The 12500-nt window shown below is 40.7% G+C and overlaps 1 protein-coding gene and 1 pseudogene across 1 annotated transcript; both read right to left on the bottom strand.

The window, feature by feature from the left end:
- Positions 1–2432: 2432 nt before the first annotated feature.
- LOC138008831 (uncharacterized) lies at positions 2433–4485 on the bottom strand. The gene has a single exon (XM_068856122.1). It carries the CDS (start codon positions 4340–4342, stop codon positions 3107–3109), a length of 1236 nt encoding a protein of 411 aa, XP_068712223.1. The 5' UTR covers positions 4343–4485; the 3' UTR covers positions 2433–3106.
- Positions 4486–10514: 6029 nt separating this feature from the next.
- LOC138008830 (uncharacterized) overlaps positions 10515–12500 on the bottom strand; it is a 9127-nt pseudogene continuing 7141 nt past the window's right edge.

The following is a 12500-nucleotide window of genomic DNA, read 5'->3' as shown; positions in this document are numbered from 1 at the left end:
TTACTTCTGAAGATGTATGATGAGACATACGAAACGACGTCAAGTCCCTAAAAATTTTTTTCAGTTGTGAGGCATGTTTAGCCTCATGTTTGTCACTGCAGTTTGCTTTCGATTTCTAATCAAGGTTCGTTGGCCAAAGACGAAAAGTATCTTTCCTAAAAAGGAGTGGTTTTTCAAAGACACAATCAACATTGCTTTGCTTTCATAAACAGAGGCAACAGCAAATCGAAAGTGGTTGTGACCACGGCCCGTTCCTCGAAAGTCCCGAAACTTTACAGGCCATTTTTGGGTGTCACAATGTCTTCTGTATCTCAAGAACAGAGAGGATTTAAGTCGTCAAACTTTACAGACATGTTTCTTTTAATTGGCTTAAAAACGTGTTAAAAGATCGGCTTTCCAAAACAAGTGGTTAGCAGTTTCACAAACGGTCAGTGTAAAACGCAGACTGCAGACTGCAGACCGGGGGTAAAATGCAGACTGAGGTTATAATTTAACTGTTGAAAAGCCCAAACCCATTAGAAATGCTAACAATTAAGCCTATGTATTGTTTTAGGCCTAATTAGGCCTAATGTTAGCAATTCTAAGGGGTTTGGGCTTTTTCAACAGTTACGTTATAACCTCAGTCTGCATTTTACCCCTGGTCTACAGTCTGTAGTCTGCGTTTTACACTGACCGGTTTCACAAATGGCTTTTCGGGCCCGAAAGATTTTGGGGACTTTCTAGAACTCAGAACGGATCTGCCACAGTCAGGTGGGACACTCTATGACAAATACACAGCCATGCGTTATACTGGCAAGGTGAAGATATTGCATGACCGCGACGGTCATTAAAACTAACAAATCTCGAACAAGTGCTCAGGATTAAATAGTTCCAAGGAGTTACTAAACACTTCAAACGATATACTTAGGGAGCATGAAACAATCGATTATTCGTCTCCCTGTTTGGCCCCAAAGATTTTTTGTTATGTATTTACCATGAAGTGTCCTACCTGACTGTGGGGGTTCAGTTATGCGCTCTTACAATTTTCTTCCGATTACTCCCCGGTCCTTCACGGTCACAGTATACAAACTGAACGCCCACCTGACATCAAGCCCACAATTTAATGCAGTTTCATTATTTCATTTCATTTCATTTGTGCAAAAGGGAAAAAGCTTTCAAGTTGCAAGAGGACCGTAATAAAATGCTGGGCTTAATAGACTGAATGCATAAATGGCGGCCAAAAAAATATTCTTTTGTTTATGTGCTAATTGGCCTCAGTAGCCTCGTTTGCATGGATAAAATACAAAAGAAAGGTTGCTTGAGAGCGAGGCTAGTGAGTCTCATTAGCACATAAACAAAAGACATTTTTGGCCGCCATTAATGCATTCGGTCAATAAAAGCCCATTTGAACGCAACTCAACGTCCGGTAAGCTTGTCTTCATTCTGGATACATTCTTTGATCCATAATAGCTCATTTCTTACTATCTATAAATCTTTATGCATATCAAATACCTATGTTATGTCTTAATTAACTTAACGACTCTGCTAATTACGGTAAACAAGCCGTTTTCCTTGAGAGCACACAACAAAAATGAATTCGATAAGAGTCTTTCTCTATCAATATACGGTCTTGCCCTATCATAGTCACAAGTGGGCTTATTTTTAGATACACTTTACGCGCAAAAACAAACAAAGGGACGCCACTTTAACCAATCAGGAGAAGCGTGACTGCTTTTGCCATGTTTTTTTCAGGGAAATGACAACAAATTTTCGCGGGAACGGGTATTCTAAAAAATAGACTCATTTGTGACTGTACTTGAGAGCCCACCCATGCCAGAAGAACACTAGTACTCTTATCTAATTTGCACACGATAAATACATAAAACTACGATACGCTCATTACATTTTTGTTTTCGTTTTTGATCAGTTAGGCATAAACCACTAATGTTGATTATCAACTCCTTTGTTGGGGTGTATGGGAGGAGATTCCATTTTGCTCTTGCTATTAGTCATTTCTCAAGCATATAGGTTGGCCTTCTATAGGCCACTTCAGAAAATACCATAATACTCTTTGTTTGTCCCGCAAAATTTTGCATAAGCATATTGTTTCCAGTTTCTTTTGGGACTTACATTTGTCCCAATAGAAAACGAAAAACAATGCTTATGTAAAACTTGGGGAGACAAACAAAAAGTATCATGGTATTATCCCAAGTGGCCTATAGAGATTTCTTCAAGTGTAGCTATGACCCTCGCAGTTATGGACGCAACTTTCAGTTGAATTTTAGGAATAGCGTAGAGAAGGCTGAAAAAATCAGGACGTCAACGGGTTTGAACCCGTGACCTCGCGATACCGGTGCGACCCTCTAACCAACTGAGCTCTGAAGCCACTGAAGTTGGGAGCTGGTCATTTGTGGGTTCTAAAGTTCACGTGCTGAATGAATCAACGAATGAAATGACATATGAAATGAGTCATATATTGAACTGCGGATATGAAATCAAGTGAAGCTATGATCCTCGCAGTTACGAAAGCAATTTTAGCAGTAAAAACTTTCTCATTCGCAGAGGTTTCTTTATTTATGCAGATGTTGAAAGCTGTTTAATTATTGCGCAACAAAATCCTTTCGTGGTATTTTCACAGTTTTCATGTGATTGCAGGCGATCGCAGATGATCGTAGATCCTACATCAACGATAATCGCAGAGGATGCCAAAAAAGTGACCATCTTAAATAGCGTCTCTATTAACAAGTAAATTGCCTGACGTCCAACATGGTTTTACACAGGCCGTATGATTTGCAACAGGCTATGTGACGCGAGTGCAACTGGAACAAAAGCATTTCCTGAGCAACATACTGTCTTTGCATATGCGTGTTAAAGGTTAACTTTTGTACATTCTTTCCCGTTGTAAATCTCGACTTATATAGAAAGGTCTTTCTGTAACTCAGACACAAAACCTAATTAAGGTAACGTTTAAACTGTATCATGGTTTACACAAATATGCGTCTGCACCAAGAGCTGCTACTTCCATTGTCCCCTCCCGGATTCACTAAGAAATGCGCTTTTAAATTGCTTAGGCATTCCGGCAAACACAGTACAGAATTTTCTTCGTTCCAAGTTTAACCAAGTTTATTCATACATACGCTTCGGATACAACATGAATATAGTACTCAAGCTCTGTGGTGGACGCAAACTTTGGTCTTTTATACCCATTGGGGTAACGTTTCCGGCACACGACGCTCTGGGGTGAGTTGTTTGGTCGAAATGCATCGCAGAGAACTCTGTATTGTTGCCAAGGAGGAGTTGCCGTTTCGCTCCATCTTTGTCTGGTGGGGCTGGAAGGAAGAGAACTCGTTTTAAGATGTGGGAAACGTGAATGAAATGGTGCAAGGCCGTGGGGACAGTGATTCTGTTCTGCTTGCCACGCTGAGGGTTCTAGCCTAAACGATGTTCCATTGAGGTTAACACTTTTATCGCCTTTTTGGTTTTCATAAACAAGCGTTCGTACGGACGATCCTCTGGACATTCTGTTGGGGGTAGTGACCGGAGGTTTTGTACCAGAAAAATTGCTGTCAATACTTTGGAAACTCGGCTGGCTCGGCATGGACTTCCCAGCCGCCTTTTCGAGCCTGCCACGTGGGTCTTCAATGTCACTTGTTGCATCATCCTCGCTGCCATCACTCGGACTCGGTAATCGCTGCTTCTGTTTATTTCTCGAACTCGATTCATTGGAATCTGTGCAGCTTCGCCAGGTATCTTCCCCTAAAACCTCAAGATTAGAATATCTCGTGCTTGCTTCAAGTCTTCTGTCACACTTTTCGATGCCCTCGTATCCGCATTTTTGAGACAAAGTTAAAGTATCCTTGGCAACCTCGTTCGTGTTTTCTATCTTTTCTGGTTGCTTAGTATTCCCACGGACCCTTTGCAAATGACCTTTAAAAGAAGAATTCGGGCTTACACTTTTGACATATTGTTTATATACCTTTCTAAGCTCGTTCTCACTATTTGCTGTCCTTTCACTGTCGCTTAGATATATTACCTTGAAGCCGGAGTTTATCCTTGCGAGATCGCTCCGGTAATGATGGAAATTCTGAATATGCTCGAAGCAATCAGGCACGAAGTCGTGAATCAAATCTTCGTATTTCTTTTCCACAACAAGGTCGCCCCTTGTGCTTGGTGCTTCAGCAGTGCATTTTGCTGATCTTCTCAGGTGCTGTTCTCCGATAGTCGGTTCTGAACGGAATGACAACGTGCGGAAAGCGTTCTTCATTCTTTGAATTTGCGCTCTGCGTCGACATTCCTCAAACTGCGAAGCGTCTCGTTTGCGCGGCGTCAATGGCCCGCGATTGACGCTAAACATACAGTCCATTTCTTCGGCGAGCTTCTCTCTTTAAGACGCTTGTTTGTGAAATTTGAACGAACTCGAAGCCATCTTACACTCTAAATCAGCAATTAAAATGGAGCCCCATTCTTGAAATCCTACTTTAGCAACGCGAGTATTGTGTATTTAGAGCAAATTGGTGATTAAAACATGCGATTTTTTCATTAAGTAAACACGACGAAAAGTAAACTTCCTTATACATTGATAATTTGACAAGAGATTCCGGTAATTACGAGATTAGTGTGTCAATTTTTTCTTAGCTCAATGTGCTTCAACCAAAATTCCGTGATTGGCTTAATTATTGGGGAGGGGTGTGTGGGTAAAAGTATGTTTTCCTTGATTGGGAAACTAAACAAACGTTTCTTTTCCTTATTGTGTCCGAAATATGTGAGGTACATTACAGATGGTTTCGACCGAAAAGAAATATCTACTAGCCGGTTTGCAGTGCCCCATCAAATGACTAAATGTAATATGAAATTCATTTATCCTTTTTTATAATCAGTTCGGCTTTCAGGCAAGTTAAAGGGAATCGTTTGAGACATGGTATCTGATGCAGTTTCCGAAATTAGGCAGGAAAGAGGCATTTTTGATGGCACAAGTAAAGGCTGAATGTCCAGAATCTTTTTCGTCCTTTATGCAGTTTACCGATATGTTTTGACCGATATTTATTGCGTCTTTTAGGCGAACAGAAATAATTCCCAGTGGACGGTTTTGCTCAAACCTCGAGCTCGAGCTCGAGCTAGAAGCTCGACCTAAGCAGAAGACGTACAAGCTTTCTCAACATTACCTAAAGGAATATGGTTATGTCCTGTATGTCTGTTATCAATATTAAAATTGTTGCAATGATAAAACGAAAACATACATTTTCTTGTTTTTTTTTTCCCAACCGTACCTTTGTCTTTACGTAGACTCCCAAATCTGTGGCAATGCGTTGCAGTTCCTGTGGGTTGAAGAGATTAAAGAATTACACTAAAATTAACTAATCCCACAACATGGTTACTTGTTCATTTACAAGTAGCTAAATTAATTGGTTTTAACTATTACTAGTGAATAATTCCCCGGATAATAGTGAAACCTATCTTTTGAAAAACTCAGGCTAAATAAATCACTATCAAATGGATAAGCGCCTTCGTAACCAATGGAGTTGTTCATCGGATATAACGGTTTTTCTGTGAGATGACACTGCTCCATCCCAGATTACCACAGGCCAATCAACACACTGTCTTCCCAACTGGCCTTATATCTATTGTAGGTTTAATCCCGCCCCGACGTAACCCAGACATAAATTTCGTGATTCTACGACAACTCGTGTTTTGCTGTTGGTCATAGCGTAGGCCTTAAAGCAAACGGCCTGAAAATGACATTTATTCGCTAATAACCCTTTGAAAGCAAATTGGAAAAAGCAATTTTTAACGCCCGAAGGATGCCTCTTGGAAACCGCAGATAGGAAACTATGGAAACGTAACACCATCTCAACCGATAGCCCGTTGGCAAAACTCTCGCCCCTGAGATGAATGTTCGTACAGTGGTTCATTCGTTGACGTTCTCCGCAGACCAACGATTTTAATTGTTTTACACCAGGGAAAAGAAAACCGTATCAAAATATGCATTCACGTAGTAAACAGTCAAGACCCTTCTGGTTTGATTGAAGCGTCCTACTTACCCCTCGAGAAAGAAACTGGTCTGAACGACGTTAAAGATGAAAGACCAAGCGAAACAAATTATTTTCAAGGAATGGAAAAAAAAGTACAAAAATGTAAAACACGTGCATGTATTGCGTGCAAAGCCTGCTGAACGTGCAGAGAGTTTTCTTCCGCCTTTCCCCCCTTAAATGCCCGCTGCATAAATAAGTCAAAGCTGAGCAAAGCGTCTCACGAGGCAGCTGTAGCTCAGCCATTTCTTCACGTGTACAGCGAGATTTTGGTGAGATTTTCTCCTTGTGAGGCCATAAGAAAAGTATCAAATATTTTTGGGATTTTTTGCCTCTCGAGGCAACTTCCCCATCGTGAGCGGCCCTCTTGAAAATCTGGCTGAGACTGGCCAGGCAATCATGGAATAAAATCGAATGTCCTAATCACTTGTCTTCTCAACTTGTAGTTCAAGATGGCGTTCGAAATACAATACAATACAATTTAATACAAATGAACTCGATGGAACTTCTTGCTGTTTTTTTTTTTTTTGCTTCGACAAATTCGTCGTAGAAGAAACGCTGGCCGCAAGAAGATAACGGCAAGAGAATGGATTGCAAAAAATAAGCAAGAAGTAGCATACCCTTACCTGCTTCGGGATCTTCTGCATTTAAGGGCTCAAACACTTTTAAGAGACCTTGTTATTAGAAGGATTGTCACGACAACAATTTATCACGTATATCACGTAACCCCAATGTTATGGTACCATGTGAACTGCACCTTTTTGTGACGTATTAAGTTACCCTGGAAACAGGAAACCTTGCAGATACACCCCAAATTTTGCCTTTAGTTGCCTATATCTCAAAAACGAACTCGGTGAGCCCCATTCTTTATTGCACAAAGGTGATCAACAGACCAAGATAAAACTCTCTGCAAAGTTTAAAAAAATTCTGTGGAGCGGATTCAGAGCTACCTTAAATTTTCAATTATTTAAGGTGGCTCTGAATCAAAAAGTTTTATCCTGGCATGCTGATTACATTCCAGAAATAAAAAATGGGAGTCACCGAGTTTCCATTTTGAGATATAAGCAATTAAAGCCAAAATATGGGGTGTTTTTGGTACACTATAACTTGGTACACTATAACTGGATCGGTACAATCGTCCTTGAACAAATGTATACCAGAATGAAAGATTTAATCGCGTCATGTGTCTTCTTGACAAATACTGCATTTGTCCAAGCCAGGTTGATCATCTGCCAAGCCGAAATTTGTTGGCACTTTTTTTGCCAACAAAAGCCCTTCATTGTATCCATGTTTAATTTACGAAATTTATAATGAGAAGCAAATTAATGGATGATATATAAGGGTCTGGTCCGGAGAATTTATGAAAGAAATATATACGTACCTATAATGCACTTATCAATGTTAAGCCCCAGAGAGGGGGGGGCTTTGACTTTGAGGTCTGTTCCCAGGGTGGGGAATTTTGACATGGCCACCATCTTGGATAAGGAAGAAGGCTTGGAAATCAACCTTGTTCCCAAGGCTTTTCCCTCCCCAGGTAGTGGGGAAAAGGCCCTGGGAACGAGGTTGCCTAAAAATAACTCCGCCATCTTGGAAAATACCCAGAAAGCGTTCAAATGAACTTCCCACATTTGTGAGAGGTGGCTGAACGAGAGGTGAGTGGTGCATACATTGCACTCTTACTGTGTGCAGCAAAGTCTAAAGGGCATTATTTTGGCCACCTTTACTCGCCCCAGCGTGGGGGCTTTTGATACTTCTGGCCAATTATGTCGTCACGTGGGTGGGGAATTTGACGCATTTTTTCAGAAAATGTCAAAATCCCCACCATCCCCTCCCCCTCCCCCATCCTGGGGCTTAACATTGATAGGTGCATAATATCTGCAAGTTAGAGTGGGCGCCATCGTGAAAAACGCTAGAAACTGGGAACTAGTACCCATACCTCGCAAGAAAGTAATGCCCAGAACTCAACAAAATCAAAATCATAGTGTTTTCGCGTGTCCATCTGCCATTGATTTGCAAACTAATTGTCAGAAAAATCTTCAGTTCCCACAAGAATATTCCAACACAGCTGATGTTTTCTTTGTTTTTTTTTTTACTCTTCAACATGGCCGCCGTGACGTCGGCGTGTAAAAGACTTTTGGGAGTTTAAGATCAACGACGCGACGGCAATGAAAACGTCACAAATTTTGCATATTTACTGAGCAAAAAACAATAGCTTGCACGCTGTGCACGTGCATTTATTCATTTTTGTACATTTCTTTCACGTTTTCGGCACATCTGCGACGTAAAATGACCAGTTTTCAAGTTTTTCGAAGAACGTGAACACAAGGCAGCGAATTTGTCGTACCTCCTAACTCAGTTCCTGGAAAGTTGAGCTAGTTTTTAGAAGTTTGACAAACCGACATAATCACGAAAAAAAAGTAATAAACCTGAACTTGCAATTTTAAATGACGTTTTCGTTACTGTCGCGTCGTAGATCTTAAACGGCTCCGTTTTATCACAAACCGAACAACTTGGCCTGTCAGGGTTCGTACTCTTAAAAGTTTTTCAAATTCCATGACTTTCCATGACCTTTTTCACGACTTTTTGCAGTTTTCCATGACCTAAAGTTTACTGAGCTGCCAGTTTCGAAAATTGTCAAAATTATCCTTGTTTTGGGGGTATTTTCTGACATAACTCGTCTGCATTTTATTCTGTCCTTGCTTCCACTTCTGCAATAATTTACGTACCACACGCAACTATAATTTTCCATGACTTTCCATGACCGTCAGAGCGAAGGGCTGATGCTCAAGTCTGGTTGGTTTTCACTAGCGACGCAAGCACTAGCACAAGTTCATATATAAGAGCGCTTATTTCATCGTGAAAAAGGGGTTGACGCAAGCATAAGCAAAGGCGCATGCGCAAGCACAAGGATCAAAATATTTCCATTTCCTTGTGCTTGAGCTTCTGCTTGCGTTCGCTTGCGTTTTGTGAAAACGAAACACAGCATAAGTACAAGGAATTTGCTATGTCTGGCCAATTGATGCACTTGCTCCAGATTCCCGGTGTCTGAGCATTTGAACAAAATGGCGGATTCCGCGGTTGATTTTTGACGCTTATCATTGACGTTCGTTTTCACTTAGCATAAGCTACTTATGCTTGCGCTAGTTGTGCTTGCGTCGCTAGTGAAAACCCGGCTTCAAAGGAGTTCACTCCTTATCGACGCAGCACTGCAGATTTTTTGGAGACGAACTCCTTTATTAGGCAGTTAAAGGACAACTCGCTCATATTGTACAACGAAAACAAGATGGAATAATCATAAAGATCTGTTTTGAAGTGACGTTTCCGTTGACGTAGAAGCTTAATAGGGATGGCAACCGTAAGTGAGCTGTCTCCCTTTTAACTTGTCTTCACACAACCACATTTACATCTTTTCTTCATTAGAGATGATTAGTATAAAAATCTGGAGGGTACCACTGCCCTGGCATGCGAAATATTCTCTTCCGGTTCTCGCCAGCGTTTCAAAAACGTGCGTGCTTAAACTCGCTAATGCACGAGACGCTTTTGAGACGTGGACGGCAACCGGAAGTGAGCTGTTTCCTTTTTTGCTTCTTTTGACACTACCACATTCCTATTGCTAAGTATCTTTTCACTATTACAGTTGATTAGTTTAACACTCTAGGAGACACTACTGTCTTGACATGCGAAATGTTTACTTCTGGTTGCTTGCCGTCCGCGTCTCAAAATCCTTGTGTGCTCAAGATCCTTAGTGAGCTTAAGAACGCGCGTTTTTGAGACGCGGACGGCAACCGGAAGAGAACATTTTGCGTGTCTGGGATTTTCGGGTGCCCACATTTTTTTTACTAATCGTCTCTCATGGAGAAATGATACTTAGCAATGTAAATGTCATTGTGTGAAGAAAAGTTAAAAGGGTAAACAGCTCACTTCTGGTTGCCGTCCGCGCCTCAAAAACGCGCGTACTCAAGCTCCCCATTTTAAACGAGAACGCCACGAAACAAGAATATAATTGGTTAAAAGAGGAAAAGTAATCGTGCTGCACGTGCAGCACGCATTTTAGCACAAATTCGTTCGGTCCTCTGCACAGCAACGACGTGAAATCACCAAATTCGAGGTTTTGCCGACATCGCGAGCGTACAAATGTGAATCTTTCAGTCTTCATTTTTAACTCTGAAACCACTCGTACCAATTCATTTTAGCATACTTTGCCAACATTGTACGACGCGAGCGAAATGGCCTAACCGCGAGAAACTTACCATAGTTCAAAGTTATATTCAGGGCCGTAACCAGTAACAGGCAAACCGAGACACTTGCCTCAGTCATTTTTCGTGATTTTTAAAAATAAAGTGTGATTCCGGTGTCGTCTTTAAAATGTGCCGGATCATAAAAACCTAAAATACCTGCAAAGATAATTTAACCATGGACATTGCCTCAGTCATAATATTTTTTCTGGCTACGGCCCTGAATTATTTTGAGGTGAAGTTGTCGTCGCCGTTGCTGTCATACGGCAACCGGAGGCGAGCTTTCCGAATGCCAGGACAATGGTGTCTCCCTGACTTTTAATAATATTTAATCATCTCTAATGGAGAAATGATACTAACCAATATAAATGTGGTTGTGTGAAGACAAGTTAAAAGGGAAAACAGCTCACTTTCCGTCAATTGCGAGCTCACTCTGCCATATCTTTTTCAGATCTTCACTCCAAGCAGTTTAGAAGGACAATTTTCTGCTAAACCCTCAAGTTGTGCAGATAAGAATTGCATACGCACTACATTGAAAAATCTTGAAACACATTCAACAAATTTTCCAAAATATGTAATTAAAAGAATTAAAAGAACCCAGAGAAAAGCTATTCATAATCACCCAGGTTTAATGAAGGTGCAAAACTGTGCACCATCATCTTGACTCTCTCTTTGCTCTTTCCAATCCGCTGCACAGTGTCTTCAATTAACGAGAGTCTCTCCTTTTCTTCGTTGTATCTGATTTCCAGTTCCTGGCATCGGTTCTGGTAATCTTCTTCCTTCACCTTGAAAGCATCAAGTTGACTTTGTAGACGGTTGATCTTCTCTTTCAATTCTCCTTTATCCATTTCCAGTTTCTTCATCAATTTCTTCTCGTCCAGAAGTAGTTCCGTCACCCCTTCCATATTGCTGAGAATACTCTCAGCCTCATCTGAAAAAATAAGCACAGACATTGGTTGTTTACCATTTACAAGCAGAGACCGGTTGGTACTAGGTTTGTTCAAATGGTAAGCAAAAACTCCCGAATGGGAAATTTAGTTGGGATCGGCGTGTACCATTTGCAAAATTCGTTCACGTTTACCGAGAGAGTCTGGAAGGAGGCAAAATCATGGAGGAATGCAAATGGTCAACACATTTTCCATTTGGAAATTCCGTTTGGGAATTTTGGACTACCTTTCAAGAAATCCCGTTTTCTCAGGGAATTTTCCGTCTGGGAAGACCAAAATAGGCTTACCATTTACATTCCAACCGAAATTTCCGGATTGTTTCGGTAAATGGTAAACAACCATTGCTAATTTAACTTACGGGCACTTTACGTGGACAGGAAATTGTAAACAGACATTTTCCAGGGGCACCCAATGTCAATTTTCGGAAAATATCTGTTCGGAAGACTATTTGAGATTTTTGGAAAATTTGTTGTAAAATTTCTTGCTTGCCTGCCTTTCCTAGGATTTTCGAACGCCTGAAAAAATGGTATAATTGCCCACTTTTAACGGATTTTCACCCTAAATAGGTCACCTAGCCTTTTTTCTGGCTGAAATTTTCGAAAAGGTAAGCTTTGATCTCCATAGTTTTCGGATCACTAGACTTTCAGCCAGGAAATCCCAACAGATAAAAAAATTTTAGGGGCTAAAAATATGCCTATATACGTTTAAATACCTAAATACGTTTATAAACAATGCTATGTTTAAGTGGTTTTGAACTATGTTCTCGTTGGGTGCCCCTGATTTTCCCTATAAAAATCAAATGTTAGTACACTGATCCAGGAGATCTCCTGTTACCACTGCCATCAGGAGCTCATTAAGTAGAGCCTCTATCTCCCATTCTTGGCATAGGAATCAACCCTTTTCCGAGTACATTTATTTATAGAACGCCTCCCTAGGGAGATTCAGCATGCTCACTGAACACTATAAAAACCAATCTCCCTAATTGGGAAATTCAGCACGCCCTCTGTTGTAAAAGCCCATCAAAACAAAGCTATCTTAGTGTCAAGGAAAATGCCATACATGAACTTTCCTTTGGAAAATCCTGTTCTGAAAAATGAATCTATTTGGGAAAGGTTTGACTCAGGAATTAGTAGAGACAGAGATTCCCCTTGATTAGCTCCTGCTTCCATATAATTAAGAATACTTTCCGCCTTGTATGAAATTAAATTGTCTAATTTCACCCTGACCATAGATACAGCTAGAAGCTTTCAATATTTCCACATGTAATTAGTGGTTGACTTTATTTTTACGTTTACTATTATTATCCTATTAAT

Source organism: Montipora foliosa, chromosome 6 (genome assembly GCF_036669935.1).
Source record: "Montipora foliosa isolate CH-2021 chromosome 6, ASM3666993v2, whole genome shotgun sequence".
Classification (NCBI taxonomy): Eukaryota; Metazoa; Cnidaria; class Anthozoa; order Scleractinia; family Acroporidae; genus Montipora; species Montipora foliosa.
This window is presented reverse-complemented; position numbering and strand designations above follow the sequence as displayed.

Excerpts from the sequence above, each read along its gene's own strand:
- LOC138008831 (XM_068856122.1), bottom strand. The coding sequence starts at position 4,342 with ATGGACTGTATGTTTAGCGTCAATCGCGGGCCATTGACGCCGCGCAAA.